Source organism: Anopheles funestus, chromosome 2RL (genome assembly GCF_943734845.2).
Source record: "Anopheles funestus chromosome 2RL, idAnoFuneDA-416_04, whole genome shotgun sequence".
In the NCBI taxonomy this organism is placed as follows: Eukaryota; Metazoa; Arthropoda; class Insecta; order Diptera; family Culicidae; genus Anopheles; species Anopheles funestus.
Genome location: NC_064598.1, coordinates 282,022 through 305,293, shown reverse-complemented (window position 1 = coordinate 305,293; position 23,272 = coordinate 282,022). Strand labels below are relative to the sequence as shown.

Sequence of the window (23,272 nt, the reverse complement as noted above, 5' to 3'; positions counted from 1 at the left end):
GCGGTGGAAGTAGCAATTAAGACATCGAACATCGTAAGATTTCAGTAGTTTCACATTATTAAAGAACTGCAACTAAACTTTTGAAGAGTTGCGTGGCAAATAGAAAAAAATAGAAATAAAAATGTTTAATAGTTCAATTATCCAAAAATAATTGTTGCCTGAATGTGTTTTGTGCAATTTCTTGTTTTATTCGGACCTGTAAATTGGTTAGGTTTTACTGTGTACTTGTTTAATTATTGCATTTGATATTTCAATGTTCATTCAACATTTAATTTTGTTTTCGTCCATGTTCGTTCAAGAAACAAAATTAATCAAAAAGTAGCGTGAATAAAAAAAAAAAAAGAAAGCAATGCTCATGCTGTGGAAGCAAGCATGCTGTAGAAAACATACTCATGACTGTTTAACTATCATTGGTTTAGTTCGAAACTGAAATGATATCATATGATTCTATTGAAACTGAAATGTGTATGAATCGCACAAGAAACTATGTTAGCATAGTTTTCTAATCTGAATCTATGTTGGTTGGTAAATGTATGAATAATTCTTAAACTAGCGTCGAAAATGAATGTACGATTCGATGTACGAGGCGACGATCATTTCTGTTGAATGATTTTATGTTTGAGAATTGTTTGTTTCGTACTGTGCAGCGCACTGTAGCTCTAGTCGCTCTCCGTCTCCGTTGGCTGGAGGTGCAAAGATTATCTCCGCTCGCTGTTTTGTTGCGTACATTCAAAGCAGAGGGCGGCTTGTGTCATCTTGCGCTGTTCGCGAGAGCCTCTAAGCTAAAACGTCTTATGACGGTCGTAAAGTCATCGTGTAGACGGTTACGATAGTAGTTGTGTGCGGAGAAATAATGGCTGTAGTCGCGACCACGGCGCGAAATCAGTCACCGTGGTCGTGGGCTTGGTGATCGTACCAACCTGCCGTGACTCTGGACTGGCCGTCTTGGTTCAGTCGCTCCATTCTCTGTCTTCCAGTGCTCCCGGTACGACGAACGAAGTGCGTTTTACATTCGGTCGCTCCTTTGTGGTGCTACAAGACGAAGGTTGAATGCGATATATCGCGCGTGTGTTTCTTTTTCATGAAGGGAAAGATTGTGGCGTGGAACAAGTTCACGTAAGAATAGCTACTGAAAAATTGCTGGTGTGTTCGTTTGAACGTGCGGGTTGGGTTCGTTGCTGAGACGCAGCATGGACCAAGGTTGGGCCGATTTTGGGCCATATGTGTGCGTGTGAGGAGTGTTATGTGTTATGTTATGTTTACTTTTTTGATATTGTTGATGTTTCTGCAGCACCGTCATCTGGTAATTGAGAGAATGTGAAAAAAAGAAATATAATCGATAGCTCAAAATCGTGACGCGGTTTGACGTGTAAGAAACGGGACATAGGATATGATTTTCTATGTGAGTTAGCGTTTAACAAGTTTACAATTGTCGAGACCCCTGCAGCTGTGTGTCCCTGCATACTGATCGTGATGACGGTGTGACTGTTGCTGACACCTTTTTTCGGCGAGTTAATAAAGGCGACGTGCACTTAGCCCCAGTTCAATGCATGCGTTCGTGGCAAATTCCATTCACGCGATAAGATAGAGGAAATGAATTCTTGGTCGCTAGTACTAGATTGCTTATGAATATTTTTGTGTATGTGCGTGTGGAATTTTGGGTAGAGCGAATACATATAACATATTTACCGGGTCTATAACATTTCTTTAACGAGATTAATCTCGAGTATCTGAAGTATATACGAATAAAATCAATTATGCTGTAATAAACATTTTCAGAATAGTATGGAATATGTCGCATAATAGTTATTTGCTTCAGCCCGAGATGTTTATCGAATGAATTCTAGTGAAATAAGTTATCAGTTCGAATAATTTATAAACTAATGAACACAAATGTACAATATAAAACCACCGTTAACCACAAGCACATACCTATGTACTTCTCTCGACGTCGTTGTCTTCACGACGATAAATATGCGCCATTTAAAACCATTAAAAATTATTTTCCCATAAACTGTTTTACCGTGACGTATGGTGAGGAGCGCATATGGATTACCATCGATCTCTCTCCAAAATTTGTTTAATGCCCTTTGTTTACTTAAAAATCGCCTTGTAAATCTACTCTATTGGTTTCATTAGCGAACTAACCTTCTTAGCTCCATTCATGGTTTGGCAATGCCCTATAGCGAGCATACTTTTGTTAAATCGACACAGTATCGGATTGTGGCGCGACCTCAAGGCAAACCTGTCCCCGAGATATGGTTGAACGATCAACAAGAGAGGTTGAGTATCGGACGAACGATTATTGATTGCGAACTAATAATTTTATCCGCTTCAATCAAGCGATCACAACAACGATTAAAGCGTTTGGGTGGAAATGGTTGACATTTTCATGGGGTAAAATAACTCTAGAGGTGTTTTGATTGGTTAAGTGTTTGTATGCACTAGGTAATCTTTAATAGTTATCATCTGTAAATATGTTTAGCTGGATTAAGGTTTCCAAAGCTAAGGGGTGAAGGAATCTTCACCTTACTAATGCCACCAGTGTCGAACAAATACATGGATAAAAGTAAATATTTACTTGTTAGCCATCGTTTAAATTCTTCTCCCATTGCAAACGTTTGGCACCAATCGTACACATCAATCTCATAACTTTAACAACGCAAATTGAAAACAATGTCTTAATACGTAAAAAGGATACCAAAGGAATCGAAAAACAAGTTAAGGGATGTTGGTTTTTAAGGGTAGAACTGGATGTATTTTTCACTTAATCTTTTGCGTGAATAAATTTATCGGAGTCGAATCCGGGGGTACAGTATCAGGCCCATATTGTGTTCCGGTGGGTATCAATTGCATCATGTTCACGCACCAGGGATCCCCGATCTCTCAAAGTGGTTATTGAATGTATTGGATAAGTTGTTCGACAAAGTGACGGAAATGCTATGTCAGCTGGATCGCTTCATGCTCCGCGGTTCTTGGCGCTGGTATGACCTTGGTGGAGGTGATCACATTTTTGAAGAGTTAAATGCTTATGACGAAGCAAGTTTGCTTCGTGTACACGCGTGTGGGCAGTAGTTTGAATTTGATGCAAATTAAGCCCGCCTCCATTTCAGACATGACGTTACATGATAATACAAACGCATGCGGACTATTTGAGCTCGATCGACATTTACTAACAGTCCTGCACTCCTGTTGTAATCGATCACCGTACAATTTGAACGTTCTACGGTCGACATATGCACTAGGTGTTGTGTAATATGACGTATTTTCGCCCATACATAAATACACTTGCTTGATGGTACTGTTAAAGTTAGTATCAATAATCGTAGTAGTTTACCCACGTGCGAACTCGTCGAATGCTAAATGAAACAAAATGTGTTTCACTATGTTAGAGTCAGCCAAATCACCATTGATTGCGTAAGGAATACTGCGGGCTGCAGAATATGCGACTGCGCTTAATTGTTCTGGGGTCTTTTTTTGTTACATTGACACACCATAAACTAACCGTATGTTATTGTTTACTGACTGCATCGACCGAAAAATTTTCAACCCAACTACCACGTTCTTCATATTAGTTTGAGTTATTCTGTGAAGCTGGCTTGTCGTACTCAATCATTTGCTTTGCAATTGATTAACAATTGAAGCCTTTATTGAAGCAAGTTAATATGCCAAATTACGGAAATTGTCATTTCCGAACTGCACGGATAATCCGACACCCGGTTAAATGGCACTCGTATCTCAAATTTACTGTAGTGCAACAATGAATATCCCTCCTTTTTCTCGAATGATGCCCCGTGCAAGATAAATCTCGATTTTCCTATGTAAGGGTTGAATGGATGTGCAAATGATTGAACAAATATTCAACGATCCATACCAAAATGCGAAGTGAATCAAAATTTGCAAAGGTGATCTAATGTTTGTTTATTTTGTTTGATATATGAACTCATTTCATGATATGATGATTTGATATTATATGAACTCATTTCATTTGTAAGTTTCGCTGCCGTCGTATGTACACAATAGTTGCATCGTGTAATCGTGTGTAGTGAAAGGCGAATCAGTCAGTATGGCAATCTTAGGAAGGACAGTTGTGTGGTTTGCGCTTAATAAAGTTACGGCATAGATTTTAATGATCCACTTAGCTTATACTAAACTCGATTCATTCAATTTATTTCAACATGATCCTGGTTGCATTTTTTTTTAATTTCCATTGCTTGTTTTAAATTTGTTAAAAGAAAAAATAGTTTAATAATAGTAGTAATATTTAATAATTTTATTTTCATACGGATTCAAAATCATGTATGAAAAGAGCGAAATGAATAGGAAATGAAATTATCAAATGTAAGCTAACATCAATATGGCCAGGTCGTTCTACACGAATAAAAAAAAACGTAAGCTAACACAAACCACTTGTACCATGAATGGCCATAAACAACGTCTTGGAATGATCATAACACAATGGGTGTTAGTGTCATTGGAGATGTAGAAGAACAAGTTGTTTAGCATACGATGGGCTTTCGTCTCGTCCGCTACCCATAATGTAATATGCAACGAATAAGAAAACTTTTGATTTGGTAGCTAGCTACAGTCCCCAAATTGAACAGGTAGCTGTTAACGCAACATTTTGATAACTTGCAAAAAGTGTGTTTTAGTATGCTGCACTCTACCTAATACAGCGGTTGTGGTGAGATATTATTCAGCCCTTGTATACTTTCCAGACCGTCTTCCCGTAGACCTGACTATATGGCTGACTATCTGGCTGAGTGGTACAAATATGTCTAGTAAGCCAGAAATGGCCGGCATGATCTTAGAGGTCGTTAAGCCAGAAAAGAAGAAAATTTAGTACACCTAGTGTTCCAGCATCTTGAACAGCACTTTTGTGATGAAATTTAGTACTGTTGTTAAAAAGTAATTGTCTGGATTGTAAGTGTTTGACGAAGTTCAATTAGAACATGTTTTGTGCTTAAAAATACATGTTTTATGTTTCTCAAGAAAGATATCAAACATGTTTTGTGTGTAAAATTACATGAGAAAATGTTTTATGTTTGATACGAAAAATTCCAAAATAGCGACATTACATAACTTGATAGAAATGATTTTAATACCTATAATTAAGATACATTATTGAATGAAAAGAATATTCAGACATCGTTTTGACCTTATATTATTATTATTCAGATTTGTTAGCGATTTGGGAAGAATACAAACTCACACGCATTCACACGAAAAGGAAAATCAAATTGTTGTTGTAACCTATAGAAAAAGGGCTTAAATGCGTGCGGCTGGCTGCCGCGAATAATGGTTTTGAGCGATGATGACAGTTTCAATGAATAAATGTGCTCAAGTGCCATCATGCTAACAGGTGAAAGTGATCGTGGTATTCCGAGCACGACGCTCGCAGTCCTTCGCGGTATACTGGTGAAATCGTTGTCTCGTGAGAATCTCAGCCTGACCGATCAGCAACATCTGCTGGGAACGCGGAAGACACGCCATGTTCAATTTAGTTTAGGTAAGAATGTTTAAGAAAAAACCAGGAAGCAGAGGGGCTTGGTGAATGCAAAAACTTAATGTTAACAAAATCGTTTGCGCTCTGTAAATGGTTTCAATTTGCCCAAGAATAAGATGTCGATATTCCGACAGACAAAATTCATCAAAAAAAAAAAAAAAAAAAGAAATGCCTTTACTCATCACGTCTCTCATCTATGATGACGATGGTGTAAGAGTATCTTTGGTTAGGAAGACTGTGTAATTTTACAATGCTTTACGTTCAAATCGATGAAATATTTATTTCCGTTATATGTTTTGCTGTTTCTAATAGGTGCTATAAAATTCTATATGCCTTTTACATTAATCTGTGTTAAAGGTAAGGTATCGTTTAGGCCGATATCTTTTAACCTTATATGCGATTGAAAATGTTCAAATATTGCCATCGCAGCTCTCACATTAAAATTGTATTGTTCTTATTGTTCTCATTTTCTCTCTTTCTTTTTCTCTTGGTGTTCACCATGCTCAGCTGGAAACAGAGATGCAACCGTACAGAAACAGTCAAGGCCGTCTTCAGCCAATAGAGGTAAGTTACCAAATATGCACAACATCAAAACATAAAAACACTGGTTTGCTGGGAAATCATTTATAAAAGTGGGGTCAAATACAACAAATCTATTGCAGTGAGCTTCGGAAGTCGCTGATAAAGTTATTTTACACATTTAGTTTATCTGTGCATTCAGTGCCCATGATAACATGTGCGATCATTTTTCATCATAAGGATCTTTTGCCCTGCTAATGATGATATTTTCTATTCTTTATATTTTTATTTCCCTCCAACAACATCTCACCTCATACACGTAATGAAACGGATTGTTCAGATCGTCTGCATGAACAATCTGTTGCGCATACCCTTCACTGGTTTGCTTGCGTCGGCGATGATACTGCCAATAACGGTAGAAATTCCGAAGGTATGCTATGAAGCGAAGTCGATCGTGTACTTTAGTAGCATGCCTGTAACATTCGAGTGATCATGGTGCTACGACGGCAATGTGATTTTTTGTTGTTATGGAGTGTGCTTGAGCACGTGTGCATAATAAGGGCATGGTCGTTTTTTGTTAATCAACATGCGTTGTTCCTTCCTCTTGATTTAATTGTAATCGCACGTACATTTCAACTAAACCCCTCATGCTGTTAATGTCTTCAACTAACACTGCAGACTGTAGATTTAGCGAAGAAACATTTGCAATTTAACTTTATTTAACAGTGCAGTTTAACTTTAAATTTTAAATTTATTTTTTTCGCGAAGAAAGTACTTGATAGAAAATATCCTACAATTACAAGCAATTTGGCATGATACAAGGCATGATACGATACTGCCATTAGAAAATTTCATTTCGATAAAGGGTTGATTCAACAAATTATAATTACTTCTTTCCCTAATAATTAAAATAATACTAAATTTTCAAAGTGACATAATCTCTTATCATGTAGGCTTGTAAACTGTCACTCCTATGACTCAATGAATATTAATTACTATTACTAAAATTAAGTCTGTTTATTTCCATTATGCATCACTACTCTCCAGAATTACAAAAGGAACGTGAGGAACGAATAAAACAGATGAAGGAACGACAGAATGAAGAACGCCAAAAGAAGCTCGAAGAGCTGAAGGCACAAGCATTAGCGGCACAAAAGTTCCGCGAGCAAAAGGAAGAAGAACGACGTCGCCGGATGGATGACTTGCGGAGGAGAGAAAGCGACCGAAGGTCACAGGTCGAAGAGCGTCGTCGCGCCATAATCGAGGCCGATAATGAACGGCGAGAGTACATTCTGCGCAAAAATCAGGAGCGCGAGCAACGCATGGAGACGAAGCGACGCAGTGATCGAGGCTCGATCCAGTTTGCATTTGGATCGTCGACGCCACGGATGATCGATACCAGTGACAGTGGCATGTGCAGCTCATTCTGGGCTCATAGGAGGTATGACAACCATAAGACTTTTCATTCGGCTAGAGTATGATAATCATTTTCTAACGGCTGCCCTTACCATTTTAGAGCCACATCTATTACGAACGTAGCATATACAGGGGCGGCATTAACGAGGCGTAGTTCCGAGCGTGAACTTACCGACAGTGCGTCAAAGAAACGAGCTACCTCCGCTAGTGGTCTCGATCGTTCGACCGATGGTACGTATTCTGGATTTGAGATGCGGCCCGGCACGGGTTTTTGGCATGTCCCTGCGGGATGTGTAGTTGGAGTTATTCTGCAGTTAGATTACAACATACCACATACTACGATCACCTATTTGAACAAGTGAACATTCTCATAAAGCATTATCATTCAGATCGAATGCGGTTAGTCCACAGTTACTCGTCATGTAATCACCCAAATATTACAGAAGAGTTAGAGCTCGTCACATTATTTAACATGATAAGCTTTTGTAAAAAGGTATCTAGGAAGACGGGGAGCCGTTTTTGGACACAAAATCACAATATTTTTCCAGTTAATTTTTTTTTATTGCATCATCAGTTTCAGTATTAGCGCTTCATCAAATAAGTCTTCTCCTCGGGCTACGTTAGTGGCAGTTATCATTTATAGTGTTTCACTGTTTGTTCAAATGCACGCAAAGAGTTTTTAGTCCTCTCAGTGCCTAAATCGGTAGTCGGATATCTGTATGAAGCTTTGCCTTGTTGATTTAGTATAAACTGCTGCTGGTCATGGTTTGCTTCAAAGGGCTTTTATTGTTTAGAAGGGATTTCTGTGTTTTATTACGGCAAGTAAGGGCATAATTCTTGAATACTTTTTAGTACCTCAATTGATTATTCTACCTAGTTTATGGATCATTCTTCTCTTCACAATCTACCATACGTGTTAGTTTTTCTTTTCATTTGTGAACGGTTCTATCTGTTGTTAGATAGCGTTCGATATTGTTTAGTTTTCATGTATTTTTAAATGTACAACGACAATCTGACTCTCTGATCTGATTCATGTACTCCGTGTTTTTCTGCTTACTTCTCTTACAAATTGTGACTCGTTTCTTAAAATATTCTTAACTGCAAATATTTACTCACAACTACTACTTGTTAAATATTTCTGCAATATGGTTCCTGCTGGCTTGATCACTGTACAATCATATACATTGTTGATTGATAAAATAACAAAACTCCGACGATCCATGTTTGTTCGTGCCCACCAACAGACCAACGGCGAATGTCCAGCTCGATGTACGAGGTGTTCAACTGGACGAGTACCGGCGAGTGCCCGAGAAAGCTTACGTTCTCTCTGGCTGGTTCTGGCATCAACATCGACGATCCTCCAACGGCTGCCGAATATCAACCGGCAGCTGCGCGTAATTATGCTAGCGGAAAGGGTAAAGCCATCCTTTTGCGTGTCTTTCAAGCCGATCGACAAACATTACGTCTTCTTTTTTCCTTCGCCTTCTTTGCATCCTTGTTTAAAAGTTTCGTTCTGGTGTGCACATTTTGTTTGATCTCATTTTAATCAGTTTCTGCTTCGTTCCTCTTTGTACATTGCTCTGGTTTCAACTCCTATTCATTTATTGTCTTTTGTTTCTTTCGTTGGTCATAAACAATTTAACTTTCGGCACTGCTGTATAAATCCACATCGACTGGTGTTGTTTCCCATTGTTTTACATTAGTTATACAATTTGCTCGTCTATATATTTTCTTTTTGTTTGTCAAAATTTCAGGTGCTTTACTGTTTTTCGTTTGCTATTATGTTCAAACATGTCTTATATTGAGGTTTCATTCGCGTTTTTGTGATTGTTATCGTTGATTGTAAATGCCTTCTCGGCGTTTGACATCTGGCTTTAGTTCTTCGGTGTAGTAAAGTCGGTGAAAGTAATCTAACGTTCAGTTAGTTTTATTATAATGTCGTTTTGTTGAGCAGTATTTTGTTCTCAGATCCAATTTTGGTGTGGCTGATGTTGATGCTTTTAACATCAATCCGTTGTTTTAATTTTTGTTCCGTTCATATTGTTGTGCGACATCACTTTAATTGTGATTGCAGTTATGGACATATTAGTTAACATAGTGATTCTTATTGAAACAAAGCATTTTTTTTTTTGAAAAGCGTTTATTTTTTTGTGAAGTGTTTTCCGCTGCTTAATGCACAGCCTTCTTTTAATACACCTACCTCTTTTAATCTTGCACACTTGTTTTTCCTCTTACCTTATGCTGAAGCATGTTTGTAACAGATGATAGGACTAAATATACCAAAGCTTATTTTAACATAATTGATGTTGTTTTGTTTTTCGAAACTGAAATACTTCATCCTTTCTGATAACTAAATGTTTGTATGTTTAGATGCCCTGTTTAAAGCATGTGTGTTTATTATAAATATCTTCAAAAATTTCCGTTGCAACACTGATATATTTGATTGAAAATGTTGTACTGTGTTTAACAATATTATTTTCAATTTTAAGTCGATTAAAACTCTTTGTGTATAAGACTCTGTCATTAACAAAATTTCTAGCGCGACTAACGGAAAAATCTCATACAGGATTTGTTGCCATTTAATTAAACTTTTTTTTTGTCTTTTGTCTCTGTCTCTTTCTGTCTTTTTCTTTCCATATTTATTTCCGTGTTTTCTGTACATTTCTTCTATAACTGTCTGTCACTTAATGTATCCCACGTTTGGGCTCTATCTTCTATTTTTCCAACACGCCCAAATTCTTCGTTTGGAAAACATAATTGTGACTGGTGGGTGGTTAACGATAAACATTACATCCTGGACGTTCTTGTCATGTAACTCATTCGTTTTTTTCTTTTCTTTTCTTTTTTATGTTTTTATTCTAATTATTTTCTTTTCACGAATTTTTATGCGGCCACACATTGTTTGTTGTCCATGGAAACGATTCGTTATCGATGAATTTTGTTTGGGTGCTATCATGTTCTCCTCTATCCTAATCTCCATCCTTTCCACAATACTGTCTTTTTTCTTTCTTCTATCTCTTTTCCCATCTTTCTATCACTTTCTCTCTGTTTCTCCTGCAGACGATACAGCAGAAATGAACTATCAGCGCACTGTCAATCGTCGAAAGACTGATCTAATGCCTACCATTCCTAGTCCTCGTGATAGCTCTAGATCGTCTCTCGGTACACACACTCCCAGAACACCAGGTAGTATTTTATTGCTTTGGCGTACGCGTCTACTATTTTCTTTAGAAATTGTTTAGTTGTTTTGCGTTCTACTTTCGTTCTTCGTACATTTCGTTTTGATCTGTTGTCTGTTATTTTGTTTTGTCTATGCCTGAAGCATTCTATTTCGTATGTAATTTTGATACAAAAGACATTTAATTTTATATTTTACATGTGAGTTGGCTATATTCATTGATATTTGTATATTGGCAATATTAATATGTTTATCTTAAACACAATTTTGCATGAGGAATCACACAATCCCAGCTGGCCTTTCGCTCTTATTATGCGGTTTGTCCTGTTGTCGTTCTGCTCTGCACTACTGCGTATCATTATCATTGTACTACTATATGTCTACATGCCGCTTATGTTTGCTTTTGCTTTACTATTTTACTCTTCATGAACTTACTCCTGTGCGACGTACTAATTGGTTATCATAGAAGAGATTCATATTGATAGCGTTCGTTATGTTCCAATTTTCAATCACGCGGTTTTACGTGCATGTTTGTGACATTTTGCATGTGTGAATGGTTTAAGCAGCGTTTTCATCAATCTGTTTATCCACAGTAAATTATTTACGATTCAACTTAATTGCATCCTTACCTAAAATTGTCTAGATATTCCATCTCCATGCTCATTCGCGCTCATTTTTCGTTGCATCTTGTTATACGATAGCGCCCATGCGGCAGATGAACAAAATGTTGCTGTCAATTGAACGAAATCATTAGAGCAGATCATTTACTTTGGTTTAGCAATAATTTACCTTATTGATTGGAATTTTCTATGCTTTTTTTCTTTATTCTTTTTATTTGCCCCAAATCAAAATATAATTCCCATTCTTCACTATACATTGCTCGTCTTCTGCATGATGATGGCTGTCACACAAAACACAAACACACTATTACACCGAATATTAACATACAAACTCATAACCCCATATGGACACCTCCCCACAAACGATTCCAATGTTACTGGCCAAATGTCGTCCTCTCCGTCTCACCTTCGTCTTACAACTTGGACACATTACTGCACAACCATAAAGGCAGAGCATTTTCGATGACGCGTTTGGATCAGCTGGCGCAACCAAGACGACGGAACGGTGAGCACATCAGTGCGATTCTGGAACGCGAGCGACGTCAAGCTCTAGAGCTGGAGAACCTGACCCGTCTGTCACTTTCCTCGTCCCGGTCATCTCCAACCGGAAGTGGCGGCAACAGCAAGCGAATGTCGCGCAGCATGTCCCAACTAGCCGGCAGTGGTGCTAAATTTCGAAACCAATCGCAGGACTCTAATTCAGGTCGTAGTCCCGGTTTCGGCGGAAGTCGCAAGTTATCTTTCAATTCGTCATCAATGAACAGTGGCAGCACTTCGCCCATGCGTCGCAACGATACTTCCAAGAGTATGTCCCAGCTGAACACAGTTGGCAGCACATCCCGTACTACCAAAACCGAACGTCTGCGACAACAGTACCACCAGCAGCAACAGCAGCAGCTTCAGAATCAGCTTCTGGTGACGAACGGTGGGTCTCTAGCGTCCAAAGCTTCGGTAACCTCGAACAAATGGTTGCAATTTGTGAGGTCTCAGATAAGTGTGTGGGATTGGGATTGCATTCTAATTGGGTAGAGCAACTCTGTCCATTTGAGGATCTATAAAATATTCTTCTATTAATATTTGGCAAGGCATCACCAACGAAATCGATGGGTGTGTAGGTTTGCATTGTAATGCACTAACCGGGTTGACCCACTAATGCGTACATAAATAGCAAACTTTTTGTGCTTATCATTTTGTACGATTAACCCTACTGCATTTGCTAATAGTTGGTGTTTGTAAATGATCATGTTTTCTTCTTTAAGATGGGAATACTTGGATTTTTGTAATGTTCTTTCTTTACGCGTTTGGAAAGTGTTCTTAAAGGGTTAAACAAATTAAAATAGTCTATCGGTAAGGGTCTTTGCTTACGTTAATAGGCTACAGACTTTGGTGTCCTGACAAAACAATGACTACACTCATATACATATTCACCTATAACACGTAACATAGCGTTAACAGATTGTAATAATGCTTGTAATAAACATCCCAAGTCCAAACAGCACTAGTCACTCCGATATGTTGTACTAAACTTGTTTCATTACAACTTTAGTGATTCTAATACCAAACCACACATATACTTTATGAAATATTCTCATGACATTTGCATCTGCTTGGTAGTATAATGGAATCTCATCGCCATCTCATTATAATTATATCATGCCTGCTAGGTAGGTGTATGTGCGTCATAAATGTCACATTGATACTTGCCAATTTTGCGATATGTTTTATCTTTTTGCAACATTTTAGGCTGCAACTGTACATACTACACACATCGGTTGCTGCTAGAATGTGCAATAGAAATACATACACTGTTACAGCTATGGTTTTATGTTACATAATAATTACTCGCTAATACAACACTATATGGTTAGACGCATTTTGTATACACATCATTACCACCTTCTGATTATTTGATGTTCTCTTCTTTTCTTTTCATTCCCTCCTTTACAAACTAAACTCGAAATATCCTTCTCGATTCGTTGTGTCGATAAACATCATCATTTCTTGATCTAAATCTGGTTGGTTCTGAACGTGACACCTTCATCCAATGGTCTTATAAACACTACGAACGTGCACACGGAACGCAACAATGTCGCTAATGGTCGTGCGTCGTTACATGCTGGTACTCTAATATCTCAAATATCCTTGCTTTCATCCGTTGTCTGTTCGTGTGGAATGGATTTGTGTGCTTGTATGCAACATTATTGCTCCCGATTAAAAAAAAACATACACACAATCATTTCTATGGACGAAATGGTTATGATGAACTGTGCGGCTTGGCTGATGGTTTTGGTGTAATTGATGGTGTTGTGCAAACACAGGTCTCCGTTCCGGTGAAATGACTCCTACCAGTCTGAACACTTCGCGGCCCGGCAGTGCAATGTCCAGCTCGACGACCGCGTCCGGTATCGTTTATCGACGAACTCTGCCAGCACAACGCAAACCACGACCGGCTAGTATCGCCGTTACGGGCGTAACTGCCTCTGGTTTGAAGGAAGGTTTGTGTGTTTTTCTGTTATATTTAATTTCCACAATTTTGTCGACATCCGTGCGCTCGCACCTTAAAGCATTCCTTGCCATTAGTCGTTTGATATTTTTAGGGAACAGCAGCTCCTTGTCTTATGGGGTAAATTATCTGTTGTAAAAATGTATAAATCTGAGTGTTACTAAGTGTATTTATTGCTAAAAACCTTGAGCAGTGTAAAAATGACATAATCTAGAATATTGCTTAACTAATCATTAAATTATTATGTTCAATAGCGTCGAAATTACAAGACTTGTGACATTTCATCGAAGCTTCACAAAATATCGTTAGTAATTCTACAGTATTGCTAATTGAACATTATTTATTTCATCCAAACTTCTACTGCCACACACCAAATAGTATCTGAAATTGCAAAGACAGTTCGTCCAATAATTTGTTTTGAGTTACAAGTTTCTTTTAACCTAAAAAATTTCAAAGAATATGTAGTTGTTTCAAAAAATAGGGCACAAGCTTCTCATAACTTGGGTCCTTTTAGTATATCAAGAACCAGGTGTCATAAAGTGGTAGATAAGTAATATTACTTGATATAATATATTACTATTACTGCCTTTCCAAAATGGTAGGAAAATGATTTTCTAATACACTTGCTCCTCAATAAACTAATTAGATGTGTTTCGATTAACCATTACAGATAAACCTCCTCTCCCAAAGACAGGATCCGGTGTATCGACCGGAAGCGGCGTATCAAGCGCGAGCAGCAAAACTCGATTGTCGAGTGCTGGGTCTGGTAGCATTCACACGACTCCTGCAAAATCATCTTCTGGCTTGGAAACGCAAATGAAAAAGCCGATTACGCTACACTCGGCGGAAAAACGATCCACAGGTGTCAAAGGCACCACACCGAAAGCTTCTTCTACGCCTTTACAATCTCCTGGTCCGGAGAAGGCATCTCGCAGCTTACAAGATTCGCTAAAGAAAGCGACAGATGCCAGTAAGAAAGCCCCAGCTACCAACGAAAAAACCATGACGAAGGGCCCGGTTACAAAGGACGATGCAATTGCGGGGGAAGCAAAAGAGAATACACCAATTGATGTCCCTATGCCGGAAGAACAAAGTGTCGAATCTGGAATGGTCGCGTCACAAAAAGAAAATACATTGCAAGCTTCACTGATAGAAGTGGATCAATCGTTCGAACAAGAAGAACAGCCGCATCAACAGCAAGAGGAAATTGTAGTTCCGGTGCAGCAAGAAGCGCCAGAACCCGTACAGACAGAGGGCGTTGATATAATACAGCAAAAAGATGTTTTCTCCGTTGAGACAGCACCAACGGCAATAGTTAAGCATGTCGAATTGGAACAACAAGAAATCAGTGTTGTTAAAACGGAAACCACAGTAATGCCAGTAGAAGAAACGACCGAAATTATCAATGGTAGTTTAACTATTGATGGGTCCGGGTTTTCCGCTGATGCAATGACTGCTTCTATGATCGCAAAACGTATCACTACTGAGGAAGAAGCAAAAGCTGCTCTTGCCGAGCGTCGTCGTCTAGCACGCGAAGAAGCCGAACGACAGGCGGAATTGGAACGCAAACGCATCGAGGCCGAAGAGCAGGCAGAACGTCAGCGTATCCTGGAAGAAGAAGAACGTTTGCGGAAGTTGGAGGAGGAAACGATCCGGTTGGCTGAAGAGCAACGCCGTGTAGAGGAGGAGAGACTTCAGCAGGCTATCGAGGAAGCACGCCGACGAGATGAGGAAGAACGTAAACGGCGCGAAGAGGAAGTTCGGCAAAAGGCCGAGCGTGAGGAAGCTGAACGAAAGGCGCGCGAGGAAGCTGAACGACAACGTGTAGAAATGGCTGAACGGTTGAAAAAGGAGGAAAAGGAACGCGAAGAACGCCGGAAGCGCGTTGAAGCCATCATGTCCCGCACCAGAGCCAAGGGAACGGCTAACAATACACCGACGAAGGTATTTGCCGAAAGAATAAAAAATGAAGACGTACAGAAGCAATTACCAAAAGAATTATTCTAATGTTTTTTTGTCAATTTTTTAGAATAACGAAGACGACAAAGAAAACGCCATGTCCAAAAGTCAGATTGTGCTTTCGACCACTCCGGCTGCTTTACCTACCGTTACTGCCATGTCCGCATCTACCATATCGATGACTGATTCGTTCATTGCGTCCGAAATTCGTCTAGAGCAGCAGGAACAGGCCCAGCAACACCAGTCGCTAGAACAGGCCATGGAGTCGTTGTCGCTGAGCAAAAACAATAACAATATTGGCAACAACAGTAACAGCAGTAGTATCAGCGAAGCATTAGCTCATACTAGCGCCATCAACAGCATCAACAACAATAATATCAATACCAATGGCGATAACGTTCAGTTCGAAAAGTCCGTGACGGAGAAGGAGAACTTGCTGCTCACCAACAGTACTGGTGCTACATTGGTGGCGAACAATAATCTCAACAACGGTGGCACCAGCAATGGCACCGTGGTCGAATCAATCACCAACGCGGAAGGTATGAATAATGGTACGAAGGGTGAATCGATCGTACTAACAACGAACGGTAAAACGGAACAACAGTCGTCGGCAACGATGGCGACTAGCAATGGCAGTAATGCCACAGCCAACAGCACCTCGGACCTAATCATCGAGGATGCGCTGATGGGCCAAACCAACGGACATAAGAACGGCACCATGGACAATGTGTTGTAAGTATTCGGTTATTCGTCAATCGAAGCTAGAAATAAAGGAGCCATTGGTGTGTCGTCTGTTGGTTAAAAGTTGGGCCGTATTGATCGTTCTGTATCTGAAGTTATGCTTTAGAACTATTGCTTATTTGTTGATTTTTTTCATTATCGAGAATGTAATGATAGGGCAATATCGTATTATGGTAATTTAAAATGCTTCTTTTTCTGGAGATTACAAAATTTGCGTCGATCAATATCTTCAAATTTGTGTTGTGTTTAAAAAAAGTTTGTGCTGTGGTTTGTTCAGCTGTGCCGTGCTTGTTGCGGAATGGCTGTAGCGTGAATACATGTCCGCTTGCTCAGAAATAATTGATATTGCTATTGATTTTCACAGATTGTGCACTTTTTAACTGTCTGTAACTTTTCCTCTTTTAGATTTCCCCGCGTTTCCGACATTTGATTGTAAGGTTTCGGAAATCCTTCCATACAGTTGATGAGATGATTATAGCCACAGATTTCCCTTTAACTAGCCTATCGTGTACTACAGCTTTATGTATCCTCCCAGCTTGGGATGTGATCTGTGTTACCTTTTAGTACATAGTGATTGTCAACCATCTGCAATGTAAAATAAACCCCAGTCACTGGAATCGATCGATGAGAAGGAATTACTGGTAATATGAAATAGTTCTTCATTGATTGTTTCCAAAATTAGATGCAAGCTTGTTGTTTAATAATTAGGAAATGTGTTGACATGCCCTTTTACTCTGTTTTAATAGTTGAACGTTCATTCTTGACGGCGTGTCAATTGAAGATTGTCGTTGAGAATGAGAAAAACCATAAATCAAATCGATAAAAGTAAAAAATCGAATACCGTTGCCTCACTAAACATAAACATCAAAATTGAAATCAAAAATCTCTTGTGCAGAGTTGAAAGGATAAAAAGCAATTTTTCCATGTTGTTTTATGTTATTTTTCTCGTTAGGGTTGATTTATTATGATTGTAGTTGCATGTAACGTCTGTACTTTGTTATATTCCATGATTTTGTGTTCACCAGTTTACTACCTGTTAATTTGTTTATAGCGTTACCCTGGTTTTTATTTACACCTTTATTTATGCTGCAAGTGATCATAAGTTTTTGTTAATAATAAAATACTTCTCGAATCTTTACAATCCCGTACAGTAACCACGAACTCACCCCATTAATTACACCGATTTTGTTTATTTTCTCACCTATTTCTGTGTTTGTCCCTGTCCCGGCTTGTCCAGTGATGTGAATGAATTAATGAAGACGGAGAATCTTTCGATGCAACTAAACGATTTCATCGTCCCAAAAAATGGTGATCATCACCGGAACGGCAATGACAGCTACCCTTCCATAGTCGATCGAAACTCTACCGGTGGTGAAAAGCAGTTTTCTTCATTCGACTCCTCTGGCACTCCCTCGACTGTGACAACAGAAACTACCATCTTTACAGCGGGCGGTGCAAGCACCAATGCTGATCCGTTGATTGATTTCGCTAGCTTTTCCATCAGTGGCGAACCAAGTCAGTCAATGCTCCGCGAAGGATGTGTCAGCGATTCCAACTTCAATCCTTTTACCTCGTTTGGTATTATCGATGGCGAAAATACAACTGTAGTGCAACATACCACCCTTGATGTGCATAATGCGTCCAACAACAATAGTATTAATCCGTTTTTGTCGAGCAATGAAAACATCACGTATCCTATGCATGATGAAATCGATCAGGAATGTAGGGAGAACCAAGCAACGGAAGCTGTCCAATTTGATCTAGCCCTTGATAATACTACCAGCACTACCACTAGCAGTACTTTGCTTAACAACAATAACAATACATTATCAAACAGCACTTCGTGGCTAGTTTCAGCGACATTCGACGGTCAAGACAATCGAGGTAAATAGGAAGCATACACAGCCAACTTTTTCGCTTCCACTTCGATAACTGCACTGGCATTTCGGTTTTTGTTGATTAACTATTCCCTTTTCTGCCTTGCACTGTATGTCCGGAACGCATTGAAAATACCTAATGCTCACGGCAGATGCGCTATTCATCCGTGTGTTTTGTGTGTGTGTTTTATCAGTTGCACATTAGCACCACTGTGTTTGTCGCTGTGGCGTATTTCTTTTTATACGGAAATGTGGCACTGTTTAATTTTCTACATTGTATCTATGAAGAATATAAATTTTTCGCTGTAGTTAGCTTATATTGTGAGCTATATTTTTAATGTAGTTTATTTAAGTTGGTACATTTTCATTCCATTTCAACGTAGTGTAGCTTCAAACTGCTCCAACATCGTACAACCACCTGTCTTTACATACTCACACATCATGCGATTCTTCGATTCGATGCCACCAAAATGTCACCTTACGACCGGCACTCTGTCTAATTGCTTTTCGGTATCATGTTGATGAAAGCAGCAAATGTTTTCCAAGTGTGCTCTTATCCATCGTCCGGAATATTCGCCCTAGACCATGGTAGTGGCTCTTGATGCTTATATGCTTATACTATCTCTATCCGTCACACATTTTGGATAGTATGTATGGTTTGGTTGCCACGAAGACTCATCTCCCGATGATTGGTTCTGAACTCCGTCCGGTTGTATCATCGATTAATTTATCTCATCTGGTCAGTAGATACAGTGTATTAGTTAAGCATGTATCTAAACAACCCGCTACGCATTGAAGGGTTTTAACATTCCCTCAAGTATAGACATGTTTGGTAACACATATTGAATCATTTATATTTCATGTTTTCATGTATGCTTATGGTTTTTTAAACTGTGTCATGATATTCAGAAGCATGCAATAACGTCTTGAGATGATGGAGTCTAATGGATGTCGTTTTTGTGAAAAAATATGTTTTTGTATTCCTCCTTTCCTTTTTTTCTTCATCGATTGCACGCATTTGATTAGCTTTTACATACCTATTCTACTTGTGCTAAGTCCAACGGCGAAATAACAAAATGATAGTAATGTCTTTCTCTTCTTCTTTCCTTTTCTGAATTCCACATACAGACTTGTCGCTCTTGTGAACGAGTAAGGTAAAGAAGCAAAACGGCGCACTGGTGTGGGACAGCTAATCAATTTCGATGGGCTTTAAATGACTCTAAGGTGAGCAGTAAAATGTGACATTTCCAAACGATCAGTGCAGTACGAGAGCCAGCCAGCAGCAGCAACAACAGCTATGCGGGATGTGTAACTCTGTCCAGATTGATGTGCTCAGGTTGCTCTCGGTCCAATGTGAAAATATTGTTCCGTTATTGCTACAATGAAGATGTGTTTTACCCATAGTCAAATATAGCTAATATACGAGAAATCAAGAGGAAAACAAAACCCTCAGCTAACTAAGAGGAATGGACACCCTAAGTAAGAGCCGGCACTGATGGATATGGTTCGCCACTAGGTTTCTGTTACTCGCTGTAGGATAGGTAACGAAAACAAAACAAAAAATCAAAAGCAAGTGTTAAAGGTAGGAAGACAATGATAAATAGTAGTAGCCATTGAAATGCGTGTGTACACTTTAACTAACGATTGTCAAAGAGACGATTGTTTATGGATCTGGATAATTCCACATCAGAACAGGGCACATAGAAAACTGACTGAAGGAAACCCGAGAAACATAAAAAAAAACATACAAGCGGCAGCACTCCTTCTCCTGTGCACTACAAAAACATCCAGTGGATTGTTTTGGTAAGCGTTCCAGAAATCATATTAATGAGAATAGTTTAGATGAGTAAGAACAAGATAATAGCTTGCGACTTGTTCGTTCATAGACCCTTGCGGATCCTTTGAATGTAAAGGTGGTGCAATATGCTTATGTTTTCTTTCGTACATAACTTATTCGTAACATTATAAACCATCTGTTTTTATAATTCCGATGTGAAAATCTCCCCATTTTCCCCGTTTACATGTATAGGGCCTTGTGGCATGTTGGAAAAAATGTTTAATATGGTGCACGTTACATGTACTAGCATCATGATGAGCGTAGCTCTAGTAAGGCATGTTCATCGGTAGCCTCTGTTTGAAACGTTCAACAACTTACATGTTTCCGGGTTTGTGTTACATTTCTGTTGAAATGTTTCAATGTAGTCCAAGATAAAATGTGTTATAATGTATTGTACATCGCGCAGATTAGCGAATGTTGGATCGTTAGCTCCTTTTTGTGTTGGTGTTCAAGTACACTCGAGCACTGTTCTTTAATTGCATGTAAACACGTGGATTTGTATCTCCTTTATAAGTTAACCGTGATCACGAGCCTTTAATAATCATTTTTAATCAACGAGTGCTACAGTGTGAATCAGCCGAAAGTGAATCGACTGTGCGTGTCCACAGTCGGTATGGCGATGCCGTTACGTGGTGTTTGTGCAGTGTTTAGACAGTAAATTTCCATTCAAATGTATAAAGAAAATAATAAAATTCAAGATCAACAAATTGTTTGATATTTAAAGTGCATACATTCTTGAAGAATTAAAACACACCCATTCAGAGGACATCAAATGTGCTTTCACAGAGGGACAAAGTAATGCCACTATCGAGTTAATAAAATCACAAGCATCACGGGCTACGGCTGTAAAAAGAGAAAATGAAATATAAAAAAAAGGATCTTAACTTGCAAGTGGAACCCTAAAAAACAAGTTGTCACGAGTATCTAAACCGTTTGATCAATATTCACTAACAATTGATTTAATCTATCAAATCACACTCATACGGGAAAAGGGGGAAAGCTTCTTTATCTGATGCCTTGCTACAAAGATGCATCCTATTGTGTCGTGATAGTTAGGTTATCGGATGGGAAAAAAAACCTTCAAAAGATGGTGAAATACCATCACACTGTAATACTGGGGGTAGCTATAATATTACACGCAGCTTTGTTCTTGCTTGCATAGAACTACTGTTCGTAAGTGCACGTCACAAGACGCGGATGCTGATTGTAGAAGCATGGACGTGCAGTTACTCACGTTGTTGGAGGCGAAATAAGGAAAAGCAAATGTTAACTTACGAATAACGCAACTGTGTCAGTAAAGGGTGGATTATACGCAAACGAGCGATATATCCTAGTATTCTCATCTGTTAAATTATTATGCTGTATAAAATTCAAACAAATTGTGAGGGTGAGTGAATTTTGTAAACACACACACACATTTGCTAAAAATGGGAAAATATAAAAGAATTAACTTAACCCAAATTATCGTTACAACACACCATGGCCACCACAGTTTACATTCAAAAATACACACTCACATGCATAAAGGCTAGTTTGAAACTAATCCTATAAATAAATGTGTTAACTTATATATCACAAAGATTTACTTATCTTTGTCGTGTAACTTGCAACGCCATTTCGGAGTGGTGCAGCAGGAAAGTAGTAATTATTATGTTGTTTCTTTCCTTTAACAGCAGCGAAAAGTCAGTAATAGTTTGTGAATCAGATGACTAAAGTAAGAGATAGGACGGATTAGTCAAGGTGTGAAAAATGTTAAATAGGATATAACACTGCGCCGAATATTGATGACTGTAGAATACAGTTGCAACCACGAAGGACACAAACGTAAGCGCTGGTTGAAAGCGAACGAAGGAGTACAGCTAAATTATTCTACTGTACGTTTTCCAATGATAATGTTTTTTTTCTTCTTCTTTATCTTATTCTATTTTGCAATAAAACCAGAAGAATAGTAAAAGCTTTTGTTTGTTTTCTGTTGCTTTTATGGTTAATGTAAAAGTGATTATTTTCTTTCTATTAGTTTTACATCCGTGCGACTTTTACTACCAACATGCCCCTTACTGTCCTGGACACAGTGCTGTACAATCAGAAGAACAGTTACCATAGAAATGAGTGATGACTACGGCGAAAAAGCTTCTTTTTACACGTGGAAGCCCAGAAATCTCAGTACGCAATAAACTTCTGTTTATCTTTGTTTTCTGTAACTTCATTAATGTCCTAACATTTTCGGAGTGTGTAACTGCTTAATGAACGCATTAACTGAAATCAATAATCGACTAAATCCAAAATGTTCTCGCTGTCTAGCGGCATACTACTCAACAGTGATTTTTCTTATTATATGGCGTTGGACGGCGTTGTGAATATAGGGTCTGGGTGATAAGTAGGAAATTGAAATTGAAATGGCACAAAGTTATTTCCGATGCTGTGAAGATGAGAGATGTTATGGAGGAGAAAATCGAAGCGCAAGAAACCGGTAAGAAACATTAGGAACCATATAATTGCTTGTAATAAATGCTTTACATCAACCTGAAGTATATGAGAAATAAATAAAAATTCTACTTAACAAGCAGCAATATTGGTGGTTTGTAGACGAAAAAAAAGAGCTACTACTTAAAGTTTCTCTTACACACGGAAAATAATGCATATATGATGACACAGAAGCACTGCTTCATCTCTTTCCTATGTTACATTCACCGTCAGTTGCTGCAAAATGATATGTACATGCGAAAAGCAACAACGGTTTCTGTAGTAGCGTGAGGCGCAGATAAATTACTATGACCTTCTCCATGGATAAACTTTAGGTTATTTGCTGATTCATTATTTTTTAAACAACTGAAGAAATATGTGTTTCTTAGTAATTTTAAAAATAACGGCAGATTTAAATCACAGCGCAAGGAGCTTATCTGACCCAGATTGTAATAGAGGAAGCCCAAGGTTCATGTAACGATAAAAGTAACACTATTTGCGCCTAAGGGTTATGCAATCCACAGCGCAGAGCTCTATTTATTTTCTACACTTAATATTACCTCTTTTTGGGATGTTCTCCTGTTATTTCGAATGAACAATCCGGTTGTTTTCTGCGGCAAAATTCACATGACCAGTTTCATCATAGAATCCCT

At 38.6% G+C, this 23,272-nt stretch overlaps 1 protein-coding gene across 23 annotated transcripts in view; it reads left to right on the top strand.

The window, feature by feature from the left end:
* The window catches only part of LOC125760419 (inner centromere protein A), a 73,400-nt gene extending 50,674 nt beyond the window's left edge, over positions 1-22,726 (top strand). For 4 of the 23 annotated variants that reach the window (XM_049420543.1, XM_049420539.1, XM_049420537.1 and 1 more), the window contains 11 exons: positions 6,014-6,070; positions 7,073-7,466; positions 7,542-7,672; positions 8,686-8,856; positions 10,502-10,627; positions 11,688-12,164; positions 13,558-13,734; positions 14,413-15,686; positions 15,772-16,433; positions 17,680-18,326; positions 19,448-22,726. In XM_049420543.1, the coding sequence (XP_049276500.1) occupies positions 7,108-7,466; positions 7,542-7,672; positions 8,686-8,856; positions 10,502-10,627; positions 11,688-12,164; positions 13,558-13,734; positions 14,413-15,686; positions 15,772-16,433; positions 17,680-18,326; positions 19,448-19,464 (4,041 nt within the window). In that variant the 5' untranslated portion in view covers positions 6,014-6,070; positions 7,073-7,107 and the 3' untranslated portion in view covers positions 19,465-22,726. Of the gene's footprint in view, positions 1-942; positions 1,304-5,178; positions 5,510-6,013; positions 6,071-6,365; positions 6,456-7,072; positions 7,467-7,541; positions 7,673-8,685; positions 8,857-10,501; positions 10,628-11,687; positions 12,165-13,557; positions 13,735-14,412; positions 15,687-15,771; positions 16,434-16,847; positions 17,084-17,679; positions 18,327-19,447 lie in introns of those variants that run through there. The other 19 variants (XM_049420536.1, XM_049420535.1, XM_049420523.1 and 16 more) reach the window with 17 other exon arrangements.
* Positions 22,727-23,272: the final 546 nt, after the last annotated feature.